At 46.2% G+C, this 24190-nt stretch overlaps 4 protein-coding genes across 4 annotated transcripts in view; all 4 read left to right on the forward strand.

Moving 5' to 3' along the window:
* Window positions 1-10191, forward strand: part of LOC124663819 — a 39628-nt gene extending 29437 nt beyond the window's left edge. The window contains exons 2-5 of the mRNA XM_047201475.1: window positions 6005-7495; window positions 8508-8648; window positions 8746-8862; window positions 9259-10191. Of these exons, the coding sequence (XP_047057431.1) occupies window positions 6005-7495; window positions 8508-8648; window positions 8746-8862; window positions 9259-9876 (2367 nt within the window). The 3' untranslated portion in view covers window positions 9877-10191. The remainder of the gene's footprint in view (window positions 1-6004; window positions 7496-8507; window positions 8649-8745; window positions 8863-9258) is intronic.
* Window positions 10192-10838: 647 nt separating this feature from the next.
* Window positions 10839-13515, forward strand: LOC124661454 (quinone oxidoreductase-like). The gene is made up of 5 exons (XM_047199310.1): window positions 10839-11027; window positions 11138-11276; window positions 11773-11999; window positions 12685-12942; window positions 13046-13515. Exons 1-5 carry the CDS (start codon window positions 10854-10856, stop codon window positions 13355-13357), a joined length of 1110 nt encoding a protein of 369 aa, XP_047055266.1. The 5' UTR covers window positions 10839-10853; the 3' UTR covers window positions 13358-13515.
* Window positions 13516-13665: 150 nt separating this feature from the next.
* Window positions 13666-16632, forward strand: LOC124663820. Its single transcript, XM_047201476.1, has 5 exons — window positions 13666-13684; window positions 14310-14725; window positions 15606-15773; window positions 15916-16024; window positions 16243-16632. The coding sequence occupies exons 1-5, from the start codon at window positions 13666-13668 to the stop codon at window positions 16431-16433; spliced, it is 903 nt and encodes a 300-aa protein (XP_047057432.1). The 3' UTR covers window positions 16434-16632.
* Window positions 16633-19940: 3308 nt separating this feature from the next.
* Window positions 19941-23921, forward strand: LOC124668560 (hexose carrier protein HEX6-like). Its single transcript, XM_047205676.1, has 3 exons — window positions 19941-20421; window positions 20966-21288; window positions 22604-23921. The coding sequence occupies exons 1-3, from the start codon at window positions 20286-20288 to the stop codon at window positions 23714-23716; spliced, it is 1572 nt and encodes a 523-aa protein (XP_047061632.1). The 5' UTR covers window positions 19941-20285; the 3' UTR covers window positions 23717-23921.
* Window positions 23922-24190: the final 269 nt, after the last annotated feature.

Genomic DNA, 24190 nt, shown 5'->3' on the forward strand with positions numbered 1-24190 from the left:
AGATGATTGAAGGAGATATGCCCTAGAGGCAATAATAAAGTGGTTATTATTTATATCTTTATGTTTATGATAAATGTTTATATATCATGCTATAATTGTATTAACCGAAACATTAGTACATGTGTGATATGTAGACAACAAGAAGTCCCTAGTATGCCTCTTAAACTAGCTTGTTGATTAATGGATGATTAGTTTCATAATCATGAACATTGGATGTTATTAATAACAAGGTTATATCATTATATGAATGATGTAATGGACACACCCAATTAAGCGTAGCATAAGATCTCGTCATTAAGTTATTTGCTATAAGCTTTCGATACATAGTTACCTAGTCCTTATGACCATGAGATCATGTAAATCACTTATACCGGAAAGGTACTTTGATTACACCAAACACCACTGGCGTAAATGGGTGGCTATAAAGGTGGGATTAAGTATCCGGAAAGTATGAGTTGAGGCATATGGATCAACAGTGGGATTTGTCCATCCCGATGACGGATAGATATACTCTGGGCCCTCTCGGTGGAATGTCGTCTAATATCTTGCAAGCATATGAATGAGTTCATAAGAGACCACATACCACGGTACGAGTAAAGAGTACTTGTCGGAGACGAGGTTGAACAAGGTATAGAGTGATACCGAAGATCAAACCTCGGACAAGTAAAATATCGCGTGACAAAGGGAATTGGTATCGTATGTGAATGGTTCATTCGATCACTAAAGTCATCGTTGAATATGTGGGAGCCATTATGGATCTCCGAGATCCCGCTATTGGTTATTGGTCGGAGTGAGTACTCAACCATGTCCACATAGTTCACGAACCGTAGGGTGACACACTTAAAGTTGGATGTTGAAATGGTAGAACTTGAATATGGAATGGAGTTCGAATATTTGTTCGGAGTCCCGGATGAGATCCCGGACATCACGAGGAGTTCCGGAATGGTCCGGAGAATAAGATTCATATATAGGAAGTCATATTCCAAGTTTGGAAATGATCCGGTGCATTTATGGCAGGTTCTAGAAGGTTCTAGAAAAGTCCGGAAGAAACGCACTATGGAAGGTGGAGTCCCGGAAGGACTCCACAAGCTTGGCCAGCCAAACCCTAAAGGAGGAGTCCCAGGTGGGCTCCACCTCCGGCCACCCCACCTAAGGAAAAGGTGGGAGTCCCACCTTGGGTAGGACTCCCTCCTTGAGTAGGTTTCCCACCTTTGGGAAGTTTTGGTGTTGGGGTCTTATTCGAAGACTTGGACTACAACTCTTGGGGATTCCACCTATATAATGAGGGGCATAGGAGAGGGGGCTGACCACTACAAGCCCATAGCTTGGCCGCACCCCTAGGTGGCCGGCCACCCCCTCTCCCAAACCCTAGCCGCCCCCTCTCTCCTCCTCTTCTCCCGCACGCTTAGCGAAGCTCCGCCGGAGATCTCCACCGCCACCGCCACCACGCCGTCGTGCTGCCGGATTCAAGGAGGAGCTACTACTTCCGCTGCCCGCTGGAACGGGGAGGTGGACGTCGTCTTCATCAACAACCGAACGTGTGACCGAGTACGGAGGTGCTGCCCGTTCGTGGCGCGGAACCGATCGTGATCAAGATCTTCTACGCGCTTTTGCAAGCGGCAAGTGAACGTCTACCGCAGCAACAAGAGCCTCATCTTGTAGGCTTTGGAATCTCTTCAAGGGTGAGACTCGATACCCCCTCATTGCTACCGTCTTCTAGATTGCATCTTGGCTTGGATTGCGTGTTCGCGGTAGGAAAATTTTTGTTTTCTATGCAACGTTATCCAACAATGATCAACGAAACTAACCCGATACTCCATTGGAGGCTTGGGGTAGCTTTCTTCGCTGGGAAAGCGGATGGCGTCTTCCTTCTTCATCAGGCCGAGCCTCTTCAGCATATTGACATCTTGGTTGGAGATTTTGGATCTCTCCCACTCAAGATCTTCGGCGGCCATCTTGGACTCGGAGTCTTTGTGGCGAGTCAAGCGCGCACGCGGTGGCATCAACGACAATGGGCGAGCAATGTATACGAGTGCGGAAAATCAGAGAGAGTTGGGTGCAGGGGAAGATTTGCGAAGAGGAACAGGTGAGCGGCGCAAGCGAGGGGATGAACGGAGGTTGAAGACAGGTTTATATAAGAATTAGGTGAAGCAGTGGGCCGTTGGATGAAGAAATCGTGTGGTGAGAATAGATCTTTTAGATACAAGGGCAAAACAGTATTTTTACTGAGATAGGCGTTACTGTACATGCGCCAGAAAAAGCGGAGGACGTGTGTCCCCCACTTGCACGACGTGTCAACGTGGTGGGAACAATGGACCCACAAGGCGGAAAAATTTCGACTATTAACAGAGCTGAAGAGAATTTGACAAAGTAAAATATGTCGACAAGGAAAATAAAAGGAGAATGGTGACAGGAGAAGTTATTTGAATATTTCGGGAGCCTTTGGTCAGAAACAAGTTTTTGCCCAAATACTCGGGGGTTACTTCGAGAAAAGTAAAATTTCGACTGTGGCAAATATAGAAATTGTGGGAGCCTACAACCAAGCACAAGTTCTTGGGCTGTCAGCCTCGGGGCTACTCCCATCGGGAGCGCTGTTCGCGCACCCGATAGATAAAAAAAAAAGAGAAAGAATATCGGGAGATAATGGCAATATAGCGACAAGGTGAACTAAAATGTTGAGCCTACAACCAAGCACAAGTTCTTGGCTGTAGCCTCGGGGGCTACTCCCATCGGGAACGCTGTTCGCGTGCCCGATGAAATATAAAAGGAAAAAGAAAGAAAGATAGAACAGCAAGAGAGTATATTTCGAGTTATAATTAACTCTACATATACTCCCATCGGGAAGATTAATATAAGTCATATTCGACTCGATAAAATGTGCCATTCCAACAGCCGGAAAAGTACTCGACAATATATTCTCGGAACGCCAAAGTTGCGATCAATTTCCGAATGCCGCAAATTTGCGAAGGTAAGACCCCGGATCCATTCTGCCGGGCGTGGCATCGCCGAAGGCTGCGCTCTGCTACTTTTATCCGTATCAACGGATACGAAGAAAAATCCTAACGGACGCGTTAGGTACTCGATAAATTTGGCTGGGACTCGACGAATGGTAAGACCTTAAGCGGCACCTGTCGAAGTTTGCACCAGTATCCCGAGATCATGTCCAGGGACGTGATCTTGAAGTAGGTTTTTGAGGATTGCCACTAGAGCAGTTAACTAGTACCTGATCCGTCAGATGAACTAGCCCCAACTACCGTATCCCTGTACAATATAGAAATTTATATAAAGAAATATAGAAAAGTTTACATTGTGGAATAAGAATAAGCAGTGGAGATTTTCCTTGATTCTACGATTCAAGCAAAATCTCGGGGGCTACTGACATAGGCATCCCAAATGGGCCTGCCAAAGATAGTACCCGGGGTTTATCGAAGGCCCACTACCCGAAGAATAAGAAGGTTCGAGAGCCCAAGATATGTTAAGGAAAGTAGAATTGTAATAGGAAGTATTGTTTGTAAATCTGGCGGGATGAGTTAGAAACCGTCCCGGACTCTGTAACTTGTACAAAACGAAACCCTCGGCTCCACCTCTTATATAAAGGGGGAGTCGATGGACGAGGAGATCATCGAATCATTGTCTGCAAACCCTAGTTTTCACAATCGTCGAGTACTTTTCGGCTGAAACCTTCGAGATCTACTTGCCCTCTACTTCTAACTAAACCCTAGCCTACAATCCATAGGCATTGATAAGTTAATCCCTTGTCACTTGCTGCTGTTCTACAAACCTCTGCTCTTGGAGGCCCAACACTGTCTACAGGAATAGAAGCGTGCGTAGACATCAAGCTATTTTCTAGCGCTGTTGCCGGGGAGGTAAGTTAAAAGGTATTCACATCCTCCGACTACTAAGCTATTTCCTAACATTGTTGTCGGTGTGTGAGTGCTCGAAGCTATTTCCTTTAGATCCTGAAATTGCATTTTTTTGTTTCTTGTTTTTATTTTTCACTAGTTAGGCATAATGGAAAACAACAATGAGCTTCTTATTCTATTTCCTGAGTTAAGACATGGATTATTTGATGCGAAAATTAAAAAACCTATGGAATCTTATTTGCATGCTAGTAGCAATGATATTAGTATGAACGCTTTGAACACCATTGTTGCTAATGATATGAAAAATTCTAAGCTTGGGGAAGCTGGTTTTGATGAACATGATATTTTTAGTCCCCCAAGCATTGAGGAGAAAATTTTCTTTGATGATACTTTGCCTCCTATTTATGATGATTATAATGATAGTGGTCTTCTGGTGCCACCTACTATGGAGGATAAAGCTTGTTATGATTATACTATGCCTCCTATATTTGATGATGAGAATAATAATGATAGCTACTTTGTTGAATTTGCTCCCACTACAATTAATAAAATTGATTATGCTTATGTGGAGAGTAATGATACTTTTATGCATGTGAATAAGAATGCTTTATGTGATAGTTACATTGTTGATTTTTTTAATTATTTTGTATAATGGAAGCATTTGCTCCTATGAGCCAAAACGACTCCTCCCATTTGAAGGCCTAACACTGTCTACAAGAATAGAAGCGTGCGTAGACATCATACATCATGATCGTTGAGTAAGAGCGTGATGACACCCTGCATCACCAAACATGACAATTTGGGCAGCAATGTTTGAGGAGTTTCTTCGTATGTACACTGAGCTCCCACATATCCGCTCGTCTCTAAGCGGATATTATTAAGCATGAGCGGGCATCGTCAAGGCATGAGAAGGAGTAGTCATTGCATAGAATTTAAACTGCTTAGTTATGAATTGTGTTTTTTCTTTATTTTCGGCAATATCATTTGTTTGATTATGATATTTTTTTGCATGTGGACGTTGTGGTTTATTTGTTAATTGGGTGTTATAAGGAACTAAGCATTATTTTATTACAAAATTATTATTTTCTTATTCTATGTGTTATTTAAAAATATGGCGGGAAATGGATGAAAATGGCCCGGTTGGAACAAAGATGTTATAACCAGGCGTAAAATGTTTTTGGCACATGAGCACCCGGTATTTGAAAAACATTTTTGGGATTCCAAAAAGGGAAATAATTTTGTACACCCACGCATGGGTGTTGATGTTTCTGTCACCGTTCATTTATTGCTCGAGATTCATGCCCACCATGGTAGATGGAAAGATTCCTTTCTCTCTCCTCCTTTTATCCGAATCTCAAAGCAGAGTGGACGGTGGCGGAAACACCCACACCCATGCGTGAGCTTCCAAAAAATCTGAAATTAAATGCACACATACATATAAACATTTCGAAGATAAGGTACGGTGTAAATTTTGGATGAAAATACGTTGTATTTTGACCTATACAAAAAAGTCTGAATTTTCTATCCTAGAGACAACAACTAATTTGTTATTTTTCCATAGCTCAACATACAACGCAATTTTCTACCAAAACTTTGCACAATATTTTGAATATTTGTATGTATTCATGGAATAAGATTTTTTTAAACACAAAAGTATATTACAAAAAAAAATAGAAGCACTAGGTTGCACCAAATCTGCGATTTAATAGAAAAACAAAGGTGCATCAAAGACGAGAAACTCTCATTTGCAACTAGTATCACCCGCACCCCATTACCGGGTCTCACACTTTCAAGTTTTTGAAAAATCCGAAAAAAAATCTGGAACAAATATCATGTTTTTTATGATGCATCTATAAAGTTTCACTTAAAATTTGAAAATTTCTGGCCTGCACAAAAAGAAAGACTAATGATATGTGAATAGTTATGAAATATTATTCACTTTGGTATTTTCTTTTTTCTGCAGGTTACATATGTTCATATTTTGAAACGAAAATTTACATGTACAAACGGTACAGTATAATACATGTCCACGATTTTACTTGATACTATATATTTTGAAAATTGGAAAGTGGGACATCGACAAAGGGGTATGAGCGTGGAGCCTTCTCCTACTGATACGCCACGTCGCCCTTCTAGTCTAGTTCAGGCGCAAGCGCAAGCGGTGGTCGCCGTCCATCCGACCCCACCTTCTCCCCCTCTGTCTCCCCGCCGTTGCCAAATCCAAAACCCTAGCCCCGCCCCGCCCCCACGGGAGAATGACCGACGCCTCCGCCCTAGCCGCCGCCGTCCTCGACGCCGCCACGCCCCCGGCCGCCGCCGCCGCAACCTCCTCCGTGCTCGACTACCTCGCCCGCCACGCCGCCGACCACCCGCGCGCCTTCTTCGCCGACGCCTTCCCCTCCCTCCTCTACCGCCTCTTCGTCTCCTCCCCTTCCTCCCCCTCCTTCATCGACCTCGCCGCCGCCGACCCCGACCTCGCCACCCTCCTCCTCAACCTCCTCGCCCCCTCCGGCCCGCTCCTCGCCGCCGCCGCCGCCGCCGACCGCCTCGCCCTCATCCGCTTCGTCTTCCCCTCCGAGCGACTCCCCTACTGGCTCCGCGTCGCCCTCGCCGAGGACCCCTCCCCCGGCCTCCCCCTCGCCTCCCCGCTCCTCGCCGCCCGCGTCGGCTCCGACCTCCACCTCTCCGTCTTCGAGTACTACCTCTTCTGGTTCGCATACTACCCCGTCTCCTCCGCCGATCCCGCCGCCTCCGCCTCCGCCTCAAACCCCACCCACAAATCGCGCTCCCGCATCGAGTCCTGGGTCTCCACCCTCGCGCCCACCGCCACCGCCGCCACACACAAGCCTGGGAACAAGCCAGAACCATGCCTATACCTCAAACTCCTCTACGCCTACCTCAGGGACTTCGTGCCCACAGCCGCGTCCACGCCGCCGCTGCGCCGCCCAAGTGGCACCCTCCTCCAGCGCACCGCCAGCGAGCAAACAGCCGCTGAGGCAGACCCGTTCGCCCGAGCTGAGTTCTTCCTCCACACGCTCATCCAGTTCTGGCTCGTCGGGGACGACTTCTCGCCGCTGCCCGTGCAGACGTACCGCGCCTTCGGCCTCAAGCTGCCTTCCCGGGCTCGCGCCCAGCTAAGCGACCAGCCGCCATCACCTGGGCTCGGGGATGCGGTTAAGCTGCTCATCATGTATCTCAACTGCTGCTGTGCCCGCAGCCCACCACCAGCAGATACGCACATGGTCGTCTCCTCTGGTAGCCAGGTTGGATTTTGGAATCCCCTCATACAAAGGCCTATGTACCGCTTTGTGCTGAGGGCCTTCTTGTTCTGCCCCATTGGTGCGGTGGTCAAGAACGCCACACAGGTCTTCTCTGTGTGGCTCGCGTACATGGAGCCATGGAAGCTTACGCAAGAGGAGCTGGATGAATATGATGTGTCGCTCATGAAGAACAGGACGGAAACGCAACAGGCTGGAGTGCCAAAAAAGGAGAAGCTCATGTATACTCCGGCGTGGAACAACTATGTGATGTCCAATTACCTCTTCTATAGCTCCATGGTGGTGCATTTCCTGGGCTTCGCACACAAGTTTATCCATTCAGACGTCTCCTCAGTGCTCCTCATGATCTTAAAGGTGTTAGCCCTGTCTCCTGAGTTTTGCTTCTGTTCCGATGCTGTACATGACATTGATTGAGTTCTTCATTAAATTTATTTAGGGCTAGCTGCTTCCCTATAATGTTCTGTTACCTGATGGTCCTTAATGCAAAGTAGGTGCAAATACTAAAACATGAGAAGCGAGGATGCTTGATTTGTAACTTGCAAGTGTTAGTCACTTTGTTTTATTACTACAGTTCTATTTCTGTGCATACCATGCCTAACCTGTCACCTCTTGTATTCTGTACATCTATGTATTCGTGATGGTTCATGATGGTGTTAGGTTCATGATGGTGTTTTTTGCTGTATGCTTTCGTGTGTCACACGGAAGCCAATATGGCACAAGATGAACCAAGACAGATAGAGATATTTTAAAATTCTTACATATAGGAGGTTAGTGTTTAATCCATCAAAAGCTTCGGAAATTCCCACTGTTGGCACATGTATAATTTGTGGGTCGAGAACATACCGAAATTTTGGCATATGTCTATATGAAGCACCCTTGGAAATTAGCTCATGTGTCCGCTCATGCTCCTGTATGAATTCATATTTGGTTTTGCAAGCTTTCAAATTCGCTAGTTTCTGCCTAGTTTTATTTATGTGCATATTATGCATAATTTTTCACATCTGAGGAGGTACCTTTGTCTTTTTGAAGTGTAAACCTCCTACCTGTCATGCTTTATCTATATAAAACATACATGCCGACGTGCTTCTTGTTAGTTTTTTTGCCAAGTATTTTAAGGTTTTCCTGTTAACACTTGACAGTGTAATTTCCTAAATTAATTTGGCCGTACATTTGTGTGCTAAAAAATGTGATGGTTGTTCCACCAAGGATCACCTTGGTACTATTGTGGCAATGTGTAGTTCAGAGGTTCTATTTATTATTTTGGACATGCAATTAATGAAATAGAAGAAACGTTTTATTTATTCTTTTGTTGTACCATCCTTATGTGTGTTATTTGCCCAATGACATGCTTGTTTGTTTTATCCAGGTATTAGAGGTCTTGTCCTCCTCCTCAGAACTGGCAGATCTTCTATATAAAGTGGATGTCGCCTATCACTCTAGACCGTCATGTTCTTCAGAATCAGATGATGTAGTGAAGTTTGTGCCATCAATCCGTGAACAGCTAAAGGTGGGTTACAATTCAGCTTTGATCTGTTGTTTGAATTTGATTGTATGATGAAGTTGCCATGCCAAATATTTTGTATAATCTGTGTGGTCTGTTTCAGGACTGGGAGGATGGTTTGACAGAAACTGATGCAGATGGGTCTTTCTTGCATGAGAATAGGAACTCTGATCTAAGACTTTTCAGTTCTGGTGAGGATGGTGCTTATCATCTGCTTCAGGTACACACATTCTGTTGTATGATTAGTAATTTAGCTTATTTAGTCCTAGTCATAACCATGACACTTGATTGAATATCCAGTGGGTGTCAGTTAGTATATTACTGAATAGTACTGGAGTTTACTGCTGGACAGATCAAACTTAGTTATAGAATTGTCATATTACCTTTAGGTTCACTAGTAGTGAGAATTGTATCAGCAAATGGCTCGAGTAAATTACTGGAGGATAGTATGGTGACATTCCGTAGATTTTAATTGAGACTATAACTTTGTGAAACTAGAGTTCGTATCGATGTTGAGGGACTCCTTTTGCGCTTGGTCTATAATAGGTTTTCGCCATTTGCCATAATCTTAAGATGGGTGGATGCTGATACCAGCTTTTATATTTATTTTTTGAAGCTCCTCTTGATCCGAGCAGAGTTGGAGATACAACGTCTGCCCGGTGACACATCATCAGCTCTCCAGTCGCTGGATTTGATAAAATCGCGCATGAAAAAGATTTTCCAGGGCCGAATCGAAGGCGCCCACCACAAAAACATCTCGCTAGACGAGTCACAGCAGCAGCACCCGGGGCGTGGCGAGATTTTTACACCTAAGCATCCCGTTTTGGGCAGGAGTAAATTTAGTGAAGTGAAGTATAGAGGGGACTGGATGAAGAGACCCATCTCAGAGACTGAAGTGGCGTGGCTCGCCCGGATCCTGATCCGCGTGTCTGACTGGCTGAATGACGCCCTCCGACTTGGCTGTGACGATGGTGCTGATGATAGCTCAGCTAGGCCAACTTACATCAAGTTTGACCGCAGTGAGCTGGCGACGATAGGTGGGCCAAAGGATGCTGCGAGGATGGCTCTTGTGGCTGTTTGTTCACTGCTCGCCTTGGTGGGACAAGCTCTGCTCAAATTTATGAGGACGCATAGGGTGAAGATCAACCTGAGGGTTTTTGCTTCCAAGAAGTTGCTGGCGGGTCTTGTGTTGCTGTATGCGGTGGTGGCAGGGACGAGGAGTGCTTTCTCTTGAGCTTTTTTACCTGTGTTGCCCTGAGAATCGCTGAAGCTCCCAGGTTTCGATTCCGGAAGATGATGAGGCGGCATATGCTGTACAGGAACTCCATAGGACATGAGGGAACTTACACAGAGAGATGTGATGGGTGTCGCCTGTGTTTGCAGAGAGCAAGTTAGTTGATCCTGCCTTGCCGTAGAAGGGTGTGGTTGGCAATACGGCGGCACCTGTGCGAAAGGAAAGAAAAAAATGTTGTTCATGTAAACGATGTAATACAGGGTTTTTATCTAGTCCGCAAAAAAGGAAAAGAAAAAACTCGGTTCGTGTCTTTCTTGCCCATTGTTTGTCTCTTAATTTTGTCGATCTGCCACAGCTGAGACTGAGAAAGAGATGACCGCGTGATCAACTTCCAAGGATATCTGAATCTGGAACTGCTGCGAGAGGTCGACAAACCTGTGGAGACCGACGTGGTGAGAGTTATGCATTTCTGATCGGTAGCAACTCTGGACTTGCAGTGCCATTTTTGAGTAAAACTAAAAGTAAAGATGAAAAAATATCATGCTGTCTTTCAATTTAGAGACACTTTTTCAGGTCGTCCCAGTTCCTGGTCACTCACACATCATCGGTTGCACATAATCAACCAGTGGTTCAACAAGAGTAAGATAGACTGTGATATCCATTTGTATAAACTACATCTATTTGTATGAAATATATGCACCCAGTAGCCACTATGACAACAATCTGTTTTATGAAGCTTTATTTATATCACGACTATGAATGCATGCAATCTGTTTGTGTAAGCTAGAAACTATTTTGATGGATTTGAGGGGATGCTAAATTAGGGGAGAAAGAGGAACGAGGAGGGGGTAGAGAGTCGATATACTCGGGGTCACTGACAACAATTTGTACCGTGCCGACGTGGAACAAGAAAGATGGTGACGAGGCGAATCGATGGAAGGCTGTAGCTGGTCGCCGTCCTGACTGACTCGTAAGCGATGACGACGTGCTCGCATCTCACTCGACTACCATTACCACTCTCCTTCTCCCCTTGTGCCACCTCCACCTTCAAGCCTGCTGCTGCCGCTACCCGCCTCCACTGCCGCTGCTCCACCGCAGACACGCCGGAGATGGTGAAGGCCATCAGGGTCCACGAGCTCGGCGGCCCCGAGGCAAGCGCCGCCGCTTCCCCCCTCCCCTGTTTCTCTTCTTCTTATTCTTTTCGGCGGGGGCGCACGCGCGGGGCGGGGGGTAATCGATTTCTGAGTGGATGGATGCGCAGGCGATGCGGTGGGAGGAGGTGGAGGTGGGGGAGCCCAAGGACGGCGAGATCCGGGTCAAGAACACCGCCATCGGCGTCAACTTCATCGACGTCTACTTCCGCAAGGGGGTCTACCCCGCGCCACTCCCATTCACACCAGGTACGGCCGGCCCCATTACTCTGCACCTCTCTTCCTCCAAGCAAACACAGGCTGATCAAAAGAGAATTTCGACTATACCTTGCTGATGTTAATTTGTTCATGGACGGAAGAACTGATCCCTGGTAGGTAACGCACGCCTGTAAAACTGAACAAACCCCGGCCTGGCCTAGTTACCACTCAAACCAACCCTTGCCACGCTTACCTAGTTCATACACGTCTGAAGCCATGCACCAATATCTTTGGAACTACTAACTGGGATCATCGCTTGTTTTGAATGCTCGGAAGCACTACTGAATGCACTCATCATAAGAACAACAAAATGCTTCAGTTCAGTTTATTCCTCAAAATTCGTGCATGACATATGCTTCACAACATTCAGAATATTGCTTATATCCTTTGGCTCGACCACTTCTGCCTATCACCTTTTATCAGATTCTTAGTATGATGTTTCCGTCCTACTATCCGGTCTTATGGTCTATGTTCCAACCATCTCCAGGTATGGAAGCTGTTGGCGTGGTGACCGCAGTAGGGCCTGGCCTCACCGGCAGGAAAGTCGGGGATGTTGTCGCGTACGCAGGCAAGCCTATGGGTTCTTATGCCGAAGAGCAGATTCTTCCAGCCAATGTGGCTGTTCCTGTTCCGTCTTCGATAGACCATAAGACGGCGGCTGCTATCATGCTCAAGGGGATGACTGTACATGTTTTGGTGCGCCGTGTGTTCAAGGTACTGTCAGGTCTTCTTCTTTGTTATCTGAGATTCATGGATCTTTCACTGGATGAGTAAATCTTGCCTGCTTAGCAATCCAAGGTCGGGTGGTCCACACTTACTCATGTCCTTTTACAGACAGCGCTCTTTGCATCCTCATTCTTTAGCTTGCAGTGCATTACATGTATATTTCATCTCTTACTTTTATGTGTGCATGGTATGTACATATATCTATGTTTCATCCTAAGAGAGTATCATAGTGTTTCAGTGTGCTTGCCGATAGTCTCCATTTGAACTTTTATCTGATATCTTTTCTTTTCTCATACTAAATTCCTAAAGTTAAGAATTGTGCGTAGGTCAATCAGGACGTATAAAACATGACACATGCTGTCTCCAGGGGCCTGATCATTATTGAGTATGTGTTATTTGTTGAAGGCCTAATAAACTATTTAAACTGCTGAAGTGCAAGGTATTAATGTATTATATACTAAAAACCACCCACTGTAAGATTGAACATGGGGCTTTTCCTCATTATTGATTATTGCATAGTGGAGTGCTGCATGCCCTGTTATTTTCTTGATGGAATGCCATGTTATTAGTCGGTGTGTTTATGCCCGAGATACGCTCAGGGCTTTAACAGTACTCCGTGATTTATTTGATTGCCATGACAGGGGAGCTTGATTAGACTGTGATTACCCTGCAGGTCGAAGCTGGTCATACTGTTCTGGTCCACGCTGCTGCTGGTGGAGTCGGTTCACTCCTTTGTCAGTGGGCGAATGCCCTTGGCGCCACTGTCATCGGAACCGTCTCAAATGAAGAGAAAGCTGCGCATGCGACCCAAGATGGGTGTCGCCATGTGATCATGTACACCAAGGAAGATGTCGCGACGAGAGTCAAGGAGATTACGGAGGGAAAAGGTGTCAATGTGGTCTATGATTCCGTCGGAAAGGACACGTACAAGGTAAGGCTGTTTTACACTCCTTAGTTTGTGTTGCCTCTTCCTCTTATTTATGTGTGAGTTTACAGATGCACAATATCATCCTGACATTTGTTTCTGTATGCAGGCCTCTCTGCAATCCCTGGCGCCCCACGGCTACTTGGTGTCATTCGGGCAGTCCTCGGGCTCGCCCGACCCTATCTCGATGGGGGATCTGGCTCCCAAGTCTCTGTTCCTAACGAGGCCTAGCATGCTGCACTACACAGGCACTCGCGACGAGCTGCTCCAGTCGGCTGGTGAGGTGTTTGCCAACGTGGCCAGTGGAGTGCTGCGCATCCGCGTGAACCACACCTACCCACTGCAGGAAGCGGCCCGTGCCCACGCCGACCTCGAGGCCCGGAAGACCTCCGGGTCCATATTGCTCATCCCGGACAACTAGACACACACCCTTTTCACTGTTCAGTGAGGTAGTGTCTGAATAAATAGGGGATGGGGATGATATGTTTGTCTGAATTTGTTATGTTTGCATTTGAACACTGAATCCTCCTCTGTGTGGCTCACCCGTTCATATTGAATTTAGAGGATGTGTGTATGGCAGCATGCCTGGCCATGGGCAGCCTGGCCCGAAAACCTACCTGAAATTCCCGGGCCTGGGCCTAGAAAAGTTGACTACCCAGGCCCAGCCCGGCCTAGCAGTCGGGCCAACATTTCTCGGCCCGGGCCCGAGTTTTTCGGGCTGGGCTGCCTATGGCCAGTTATGTTTCAGGTGAGTAGCTGTGTGTGTGATCGTGTCATGTCATGTCTTCATTGGTTGTGAGATTGGAGGCCGCCACGTAGCATCACTTTTTTTCTTTTGCACCACAGGTTGACCTTTTTACCTGTCTCTGTCTCTTGTTCGGTAGAGATACGAAGAAATGAACAAACCTCTTTCAAATATTTTATGTGTTTGGTTATTATGAGCGTTCCTTTTTTTTATCATCTTGGAGTTGTTCACAAGTCGACTTTATGAACATTAACAATAATTCTCGTGTAAATAAAAAAAAAGCAAAAAGAAGAAACTAAGCAGCATACTTATGTGGTTAGCAACTTTTATCTAACTAGTTTGTTAGTTTTAAATTGGAGAAAGAGTTAGAAGAGTTGCTCACCATTTTTTAAATCTATGCTGTTTGCTTGTTTTAAATTATAGCATAAGAGAGTTGTTCACAAGTAGACTTCATGATCCTTTTATCAAGAATGTTTTTTAATCTTTCCTTTATTTGTTGTCTAAAATTAGTGAGAAGAAAATAGTTGTTCAAAAAGTCAGATATTATCATAAAATTATATACAAGTATAAAATAAAAAACGAAAGAAGAGACACAATTGTAAACGTCAGCCTTTCCGGTTTATAAAAGAGAGAAGAAGAGAGTTGTTTCAAAAGGACCTGGCTTCTTCTGTTGCCCAAGAAACAGGGGAAGAAACAGAGGAGAGGTTGACGTCAATGGCGGCACCGCAGCGCGTGGTGGTGATGCGCCACGGGGACCGGCTGGACCACGCGGAGCCGATGTGGCCGGCCAACAAGCCGCGGCCCTGGGACCCGCCCCTCACCGACGCCGGCATCCTCAGGGCCTGGACCGTCGGCAAGCGCATCCGGGCGCAGGCCGCCGCCGACGGCTACCAGCTCCACCGCGTCCTCGTATCCCCCTTCTTCCGCTGCCTCCAGACCGCCGCCCAGGCCGTCGCAGCCCTCTGCGCCGTGCCCGACGACGCCGCGCTCGCCGCCGCCGTCGAGTCCAGCGCCAATGTGCCCCTCGACACATCCCGCGTCAAGGTCTAATTTCTTCCCTCACTCCCTCCACTGTCTTGTCTTGGATGGATGGATCCCCTTTCGTCATTCGTTCGTTCGTTCGTCCATGACCGCGTTGGTAGTTACTTGACTGGATCCTGAGTTCCTGATGATGACTGGGGCCAGAGTTGATACTAGTAGGTAGATCAGTCATTGCGTCAAATGCAACATCAAACGAGATTCTGATTCAGGCTTGAGAATAATTATCTCCAAGATCTATCAGCACCGTGTTAAACCTGAACTTGAGACTGCACGAAAGAAGTGGTTTCAGTCACACTGACTGACTGTTTCTTGAACCTCAACTAACGTTTTCAATTTTCTGGCACCTGAGCTCAAGTTGCTCCTTCTGTTAAAAAGAAGAGGAGGTTCAACTTGTTTGAACAGATATTGATGTTGCAATAGTGTAGCTCTCCAATTTGCGTTCTGAATTTCTGATATACACGCGACGCGAGCGAATCTTGTGCACGTTTTTTCCCGACTTTTCATGTCAGAAGGGTCGAGTTCATGGCAGATATATATCCGTTGACTCGGCTAGCGTCAAAGTATAGGGCTAGACTGCTTCTTCGTTTGGTGAGCGCTTTACTCTTGGTGCATGATATGATCGGGAGATATACACAGTTACCCGGATATCTCTATTTACATCTAATTGACGACCTGCTTGTTCTAATAATGTGGATGCATTCCATCAGCTGTTCTGAATTTGTAGTACTGTTAATGGTCATCAGAAGAGAGAACTGCTAGTATGTTCATAACGTTGTCTGGTGCAGATTTTGTGAAAGTAGTGTTGAGCTTCAACTTTCATGCTTTGCTCTCCCCGCATTCAATATATCTTCACAGTGGTAGTAAATCTGTTTGTGAATTTCAGGTGTCAATTGAGTATGGATTGTCTGAGATGATGAACGCCGAAGCAATGGGCGTTTTTGTTAGCCAGGTTGTGCCCAGCGTCGACACGTGGTTTCCTGACTTGGCAGAACTCGAAGCCGTCTTACCAACAGGAACCATCGACCATTCTACCAAGCCCCTCTACCCGGAGGTCTGCTTTTGTTTGTTATTTCCCCCCTTTGTGCAGGCATAGTTGACACAGCCAGTAATCCTTCTTTATCAAGTCAGCATTGACAGTCAGTTTTGTCACATAAATCTACCATGCCTTAAACTGTCAGATCTTTTCACTGCAGGTACCCAAGTGGGGAGAGTCTGTCAGGGCGGCAAGAACTAGATACGCCAGTGTAATCAAGGCCCTTGCTGACAAATATCCCGACGAGAACTTACTTTTAGTAACGCACGGTGAGTTTGAGTTCGAGAGCATCAAGCCGCAAGAGACACGTAACTTATCGTGGTTGTCCAGTTTGGATTCAGCATAAACAGTTGTGCTGATTTGTTATATCCAACTTACACTGAAGAGTTGAGGTGGCGAACGTGTCGTGTTTACCCAGTTCAGACAGTATAACAATTTTGCAGATTTTTGTATCCAATTTGAACTGAACAGCTGAAGCTGCTTGCAGGTGAGGCTGTTGGTTCATCGGTGGCGTGCTTCGGGACGGGTGTGGAGGTCTACGATGTGGAGTACTGCGCATACTCTCTTCTTAAAAGGCAAGCTGAGGGCGAGGGTGAGAGTGAGAGTGGTGAGAGCCTACTCAAGCTCTTGACGGATAGAAGTGGTCCAACAACAGGCATACACTACCTCCTCCCCTGATAAACTGTCAGATCTTTTCACAACATTGCAAAATTCAGAGCATTGGACAGGAGTGTTCAGATTTAGTTTGAAATTTCCATTTTTTCCGCAAGAATGTTTGGTGTTAAACTGTTAATACATGTAATTTCCGGTTCTGAATTTTGTACCAGCCCTGTGTAATAAGTAAATTGGTACAATAAGCAAGATAGAGTTCAATTTCCCTCCCTGTTTTGAACTGTGTTTGGAATTGGAATGTTGCGATCTAAGGTTGCAAGTTGCACTAAGTGGGTTGGAATTGGGGTCTCGTGATCTAAATAAGGTTGCAACTTGCATTCACCTCTGATGAACCAATCTGTAGTAGCTGATTCACCACGGACGTCCACTGATGGGTTTTGCAGTCCTCGTTGATTTGAGATCAGGGGTGACTTACTGACTAATGAAAATCAATACATTCCTCATAAATTTCTCACGCTCATCACATCTTTGCAGTTATAAAATCATTTCGCATCATACGGTCAAGCTCCGATGACTAAGCATAAACATTAAATACATCCAGCTATGTTCACCATCATATAATCAAGCTCCGGCTCGGCAAACAAAGAAAGCTGAAAACAGATCAGAAGAACGGATCAATCATCAATGTCAAGATATAGAAAGGAGTGCAGAAAAGACATTGTGCTTACTATCAGTTCATAGTGTTAAGCTTCATGCACTAGCCACTTGAACCAAAAGTCCGAATTGATGGAAAGGGCTAGGCAATCTACTTATACACTTCAACATCCCCTCTCACGTGTGACGGGAAGACGAGAAAACAAGTCCCGTGTAGAGAGGCAAAGAGGCAGCGGGAGGAGGCTGCGAGGAGAGATAATTTTTAGAATAAATTGTGAAAGTCAGGATTTGAACTCGAGACCTGGGGCTCTAATACCATGTTAAGCTTCATGCACTAGCCACTTGAACCAAAAGTCCGAACTGATGGAAAGGGAAAGGCAATCTACTTATACATGTCAACAGCTTCAATGATATTCCGAATTAAACCCTAGATCTTTTTATCAAGTTATGCAGCGTCAACATTGCACAACACACACTTGAATAGATCTTCTATATACTAGAAGTCTATGAAGTTCATGTGCTACAGCTCAGCTGCAACATATATCCAGATCCCCACTCCTCTCCGCCACCGGAGCGAGGAGGGGGGCCTTGGGCTTCGTTGGTGGGGAACAGGTTGATCGGGGCGCTTTCGGTTGTTGTTGGCTATCTAATCCTCTCCAGAGTTTCTGATATTATTGTAGCCTATGATTCGCAAAAAAGAGAGAAGCAAACCTCTAATCCTCTCCAGAGTTTCTGATATTATTGTAGTTGATGATCTGCAAAAAAGGGAAAATCTCCACCTAGTCGCATTTGTATGTATATTCGCAGAAGTGAATGAATAATCAAAGTAATCGATGGAGGTGACATGTCACCGTTATATATCGAGGTCTACCTTTTGCTCCATGGTTACAGGACGATCCACATGTACAAAGTTGCAGATAAGTGCATTGGTAGCTTTATTTGTGTGTCCAGACTTGCATAGCAACATAAAGAGACAAAGAGAATGATTTGACGGATGGATTTTCCTCCAGAAAAAGGTAAAAAAATATACCGACAGACAAACCGATGCAGTACAGCTGGCTAGAGCAGAGAAATCTTCTCATCAATATACGCCGTGTCTTTCTGTCCATAGAATGGCAGAAACATCGACTGGTATATATGTACTGTATGTTGTACCTTGGCATCTGATCAAGCAAAATAAGGTGACGATGAATTCTTTTTCCTCTTTGGTATCTCCAGACTGCATTGCTCGTGGATGGTATCGAAACTTTACTGATGACCAGTACCTCTCATAGATATACTGCTTTATTCGTTTGTCTTGCTTCAAAAGAATGAAAGGAGAAACTAAAGCAAACCATAGCTAGGGAGGGACCAAACCAATGGATGGATATGCATAGAAGCTTCTGCTGTTGCTTGCTTTTCCTAATAATTCAGAGCAAAGTAAAAAAGTCGTTGCTAGCTAGCTTGTCTACCAGCAGTTTCTTGCAGGACAGCATGACAGGGGCACCGTCTAAAATGACATTCGGAGAGAAACTTGCATTCCCTGAATCAGCACCCCTAAACCAGGTGGCTGGAAATACTTGATTCGGTTGTTTTGGGGTGAAGTAGGTTCGAGCGGGCGCAAGGGAGCGCCATCAGGTACGCGTGGGTGGAGACGCCGCATCAATTCGGGAACATGCGACACTTATTCCTTCACCTGCGACCGCGGTGATGTCATCGACTACCTCCTCTCTCTCTCTGGTGGCAACATTGACCATAAGGAACCTCAAACCCCATGCCTGCCTCAAGACCAATTGCACAATCAACATCAAGATCAAGGCCATAATGAAGAACATGATAAATATCATAATCAAGGCCAAACTCAAGGGCTAGCTGGTTTACCCTCGTATCTTGCTTGCCAGACCATATATGGTTCTTTTCACGTAGTTGCATTTTACAAGAACTTTATCCATCTATCCATAGGTAACCCTAAAATCGACTAAATTGGTTTGAAGTATGCACTTGTCTATTCACCCCGTCCTCTAGTCAACATATTTGATCCTTCAAAATGTTGTCAAATTGTACAAATTTGATAAAATATTAAGCGCGCGAAGGGGGGGGGGAGGGAGGAGGTTAAAGTGAGGTGATGCCGAGAGAGTGCTGAAGGCTCGTGCTGCATGAGTGGTGGCCAACACGTGGTCATGGCAACACCTTGACTGACCCATCAAACTTATCCATGTTAGCCGCTCAATTATAGTCTAGAGCTCCATCTCAACAGATTGACCAAAGGTGTCGAGCAGTGCAACCTCAATGTTTGGGCGTGTGGTGTCGAGCAAATTGGTCAGACCGTGGAACATTTTCCATATGGGGTTATTCTAGTATTTTATTGAAATGGAGGGTGCGACCCCTGGCCTCTGCGGCATGGAATAAATTCATATATCATTAATTGCATTTTATTAAATCAGTCCAGAAACAAGAAAGAAGATACAGCACAAAACCTGAAGCACCACACAAAATCTACAAACTCGAGAATGAAAGAAAATCGTGTCATTAGGGCCACTATATGTGCCCGGAAAGACAATGAAATTACTCCACCGGCTAGGAGATATGTTTATTCTGTGTTGAAATATTTGACACGGGACAAGAAAATGTACTCAGCAATGCACACATACTTGATGCAAATAACAAAATCGCCAATGTCCACAGAAAGATTATGCTTGGCCATGCATGTGGATGTACCAACAATGAATTCATGAGGTAGCTAGGTAGAGGAGTTGGAATAGCCGACGCATGTGGCATGTTGGCCCTCGCCCAAGGTCACCGACGCGTGGTCCCCACCGAGCCAGTGCGCGCACACACACACACACACACATAGTAGGTGCGAGTGTGCGAGGCACCGGGTTTGATGCGAGACAAAACTTGTGTGTGCGTGTGACCGCTGGCAGTGGCAGATAGCGTGTGATGTCTCGGAATCCAAAGAAGAAACCCGTCGGCCAGAAGCATCAAACTGGCGGGAGAGTGTGAGCCAGTGGGCTCCTCCTCTTCTCTTCTTCTGCTGCTAGGCGTCGCCTTTGCCATTGCTCACCAGATCGAACACAAGAAGATATAGGAGACAACAGCACTGCCTCTCGATCCTACTCCAATAAATAGTAGCTAGGCAGACCATCCCAAGGACCAAGGTAGCTAGGGAAGGGAAGGAGAGGACTCTCTCCGCGCGCGTTCGTTCCCCACATAGCAGCTACCCATACCATACCGGCAGGAACCCATCTCCCTCGCAGTCCCCTCGAGCCAGCGAGTCCAGAATCAATGGCGATAGGCGCCTTCGTGGACGGCCCGGCGGGCGGCGCGGGCTACAACGGCCGCGTCACCTCCTTCGTCGTGCTCTCCTGCATCGTCGCCGGCAGCGGCGGCATCCTCTTCGGCTACGACCTTGGCATCTCAGGTACCACGCCACACCTCATACAACAACAATTTCCATTCCTCCTCCACCTGTCCTCATGTATCTGTATCTTGGGCTTGCTTGGATAGTCCTGGCCCTGCAAAGATCGACAGGACAAATTAAGGCATCCATCCTAACCACCACCACCACCACACGCACGGTTACCATGGCCATAACAGTGAACAAGTTAATTAAGTTGGATGTACATGTACTGGTAATGCCAGATTGGAAGCAGCTCCGGTCCTTTCTTTCTTCGCAGCAGCTGGATAGAGAGATAGATAGATAGATAGGCTTCTGCATTTAACACTCTACTGGTGGCGGGCGTGGGCACTCCTACCTGCTACTCCCATATCAGTATGCATGATTGTCACGAATTTCATCCATCTCCATACTATATCGGTCCAGCCAGCCTTGCTTCTCCGTCTCATCATCAGCCACTTATAGGATTACTACTTACTACTTGTCCACTACTAATCCTACTAGTAGCACCGCAATTTAATAAGACCGACTCTGATTAGTCATGCTGACTGGTTGTACATATATACAGGCGGGGTGACGTCCATGGAGTCCTTCCTCAAGAAATTCTTCCCGGACGTCTACCACCAAATGAAGGGGGACAGCCACGTTTCCAACTACTGCCGTTTTGACAGCGAGCTGCTCACCGTCTTCACCTCCTCCCTCTACATCGCCGGTCTCGTCGCCACCCTCTTCGCCTCCTCCGTCACCACCAAGTACGGCCGCCGCGCATCCATTCTCATAGGAGGCTCCGTCTTCATCGCCGGGTCCGTTTTCGGGGGCGCTGCCGTCAACGTCTACATGCTACTCATCAACCGGATCCTCCTCGGCATAGGCCTCGGATTCACCAACCAGGTACCCGCCCATGTATATATCCCAATCATATCATCACTTACTACCCGCTTAACCTTAATTTGTCTTGAACAAATATTCCATTCACAAGTCCACGTTTCATTAACATTATGACTTGCCCAAAGTCACATGAGGGCGGCAGACGTCATGTGTAAATTTGGTGTCCATATCAACGATGCCACACACCCACCCAAGATTAGAATCACTCAACTTCATTCTCTGAAAGTAGCTTTCTTCCAGTCTAGCCGGAAAGCACCCACTGCTCACAGTCCTACTGTAGATCCACTTTTGTCCTTGTCGAAACGGGCGAGTGGCAGCCACTTATCTGCTGTCCAGAGATGAGAGATTATTTTTCACACACATACATTTTTATTTCGAGGTTGATACACACATACATTTCAAGCCTGTTAAAAGAAAAAATTTCAAGTACAATGTCAAGTCTGAGATATTTCAAGAGGTGTAGTATAACTGGGACCAAAGTCAAGTGAGCAGTCCTCTTCATGGGCACAACTGCAATTCTTAATTAGTACTACTCCATACTGAAACAAGTCAAATTCCAACCGTTCCTGTGGCCAGAATGAATTGGCATTAATTAATTATGCTTGGAATTATTTGTGGCTCCAGAAATACTCACCTCATGGAAAAAATTGTCCTATGTGAGATGCTTCAAGTGTATACTTGGAATCAAAGTCAAGTCAGCAGTCTTCTTCATGCGCACAACGACAATTCAGTCCACAAGTCAAATTTCCAACCACTGTTCCAGCCAGAATTAATTGGTACAATTTTTTGTTTTGTTTTGAGGAGGAAATGAATGGATGGTTTCTGGTTTGTAAAATATGGGAATTATTAGTCAGATAAAAACAGCTAGAAACCAACAAAATAGATCAATGTCTCAACTAGCTACAGTAATGGGCCAAGAGCAACAACGGTGGCTATTCACATCAGTCAGAAAACAGAAAAGGAAGTTCACTATGATGCTCACTAAAAGCAAAGCCCATACAAATTTTCTTTTGCAAAAGTAAATGCACGATCCGCACTCCTGAAACTTTATGCTGTCCCATCTTTTTCATGTATATTCATAAAATCTAGAAGGGATATTCATGCATCTGTCCTCCTCTACAAGTATTATATATCTTTTCAGGGAGGGAGAATATTGCAGACTATTGATTTCTTCTATACTGGTAGTAACTAATTAATGAGTAGGGTAATACTCCCTCCGTTCTTTTTTAATTGACTCGGATTTAGTACAAGTTTGTACTAAATTTGAGTCAATTAAAAAGGAACGGAGGGAGTAATAAATATTGCTATATTTCTGCAGTCAATTCCACTGTACCTGTCAGAAATGGCACCACCGCAGTATCGTGGTGCCATCAACAACGGCTTCGAGCTGTGTATCAGCATCGGCATCCTCATTGCGAACCTCATCAACTACGGAGTGGCGAAAATTGAAGGAGGATGGGGGTGGAGGATATCACTGTCCATGGCCGCTGTCCCTGCCGCATTCCTAACCATTGGCGCAATCTTCCTTCCTGAGACCCCCAGCTTCCTGATCCAGCGTGATGGCAATGTCGACCAGGCGAAGATGATGCTCCAGAGGCTGCGTGGCACGACCGGAGTCCAGAAAGAGCTGGATGATCTGGTCACCGCTAGCAACATCTCGCGGACAATCAAGAACCCGTACCGGAACATCCTGAAGAAGAAGTACAGGCCACAGCTTGTGATAGCACTCCTCATTCCTTTCTTCAACCAGGTCACCGGGATCAACGTGATCAACTTCTACGCACCTGTCATGTTCCGCACAATCGGGCTCAAGGAGAGTGCATCCCTCATGTCAGCCGTCGTGACGCGCCTCTGCGCGACGGCCGCCAACATCGTGGCAATGATCGTCGTGGACCGGTTCGGGCGCAGAAAGCTGCTGCTGGTCGGCGGCGTGCAGATGATCCTGTCGCAGTTCACGGTGGGCGCCGTCCTGGCAGTGAAGTTCAAGGACCACGGGGTCATGGAGAAGGAGTACGCATACCTGGTGCTGGTCATCATGTGCGTGTTCGTGGCGGGGTTCGCGTGGTCTTGGGGGCCGCTGACGTACCTTGTCCCGACGGAGATCTGCCCGCTGGAGATCAGGTCGGCCGGCCAGAGCGTGGTGATCGCAGTCATCTTCCTGGTCACGTTTCTGATCGGGCAGACGTTCCTGGCCATGCTGTGCCACCTCAAGTTCGGCACCTTCTTCCTCTTCGGAGGGTGGGTGTGCGTGATGACCATGTTCGTCTTCTTCTTCCTGCCGGAGACGAAGCAGCTCCCCATGGAGCAGATGGAGCAGGTCTGGAGGAGGCACTGGTTCTGGAAGAGGATTGTTGGGGAGGAGGAGGAGGAACAAGAGACGCAAACTGCACCAGGAGCCATTGCCTTGTCCACCACACCACATAATAACTAGTGACATGCATCTTCTTGGGGGTTAAAACAACCTGTAACACAAAATGCTGCTGATCACTATATCTGCATGTACAAGGTGGGAAGGTGCTCATATAGATATATGCTGTATGTATCCTAACTGGCTCAGTAGTCGAATCAAATGCAACTGTCAGTATGTAACCTATGATTAAGTTGACATTTCTAATGGCTAAAGGCAGTTTTGCGTATCCGCGGCACACCATAACTATTTGTAAGGTCTGCATATGTATGTCAGAAGATAAGATGTCATCTCTGTATGAAATCACCTTATACTTGATTTCCTTTTCGAAGTTTAAGAGCTATCACTGCGGCACAACATGACTCATTGTGAGGGGAGGTACTAACAGTCTAACACATGACATTGGCAGTCCATCCAACAGGTGAAAGAGGCACCAAATGAGTAGCAGAAGAAAGGAAATAATAGAGATGATGCTAGTGCAACCTACAGTAACAAAGG

This window comes from Lolium rigidum, chromosome 6, assembly GCF_022539505.1.
Source record: "Lolium rigidum isolate FL_2022 chromosome 6, APGP_CSIRO_Lrig_0.1, whole genome shotgun sequence".
Classification (NCBI taxonomy): Eukaryota; Viridiplantae; Streptophyta; class Magnoliopsida; order Poales; family Poaceae; genus Lolium; species Lolium rigidum.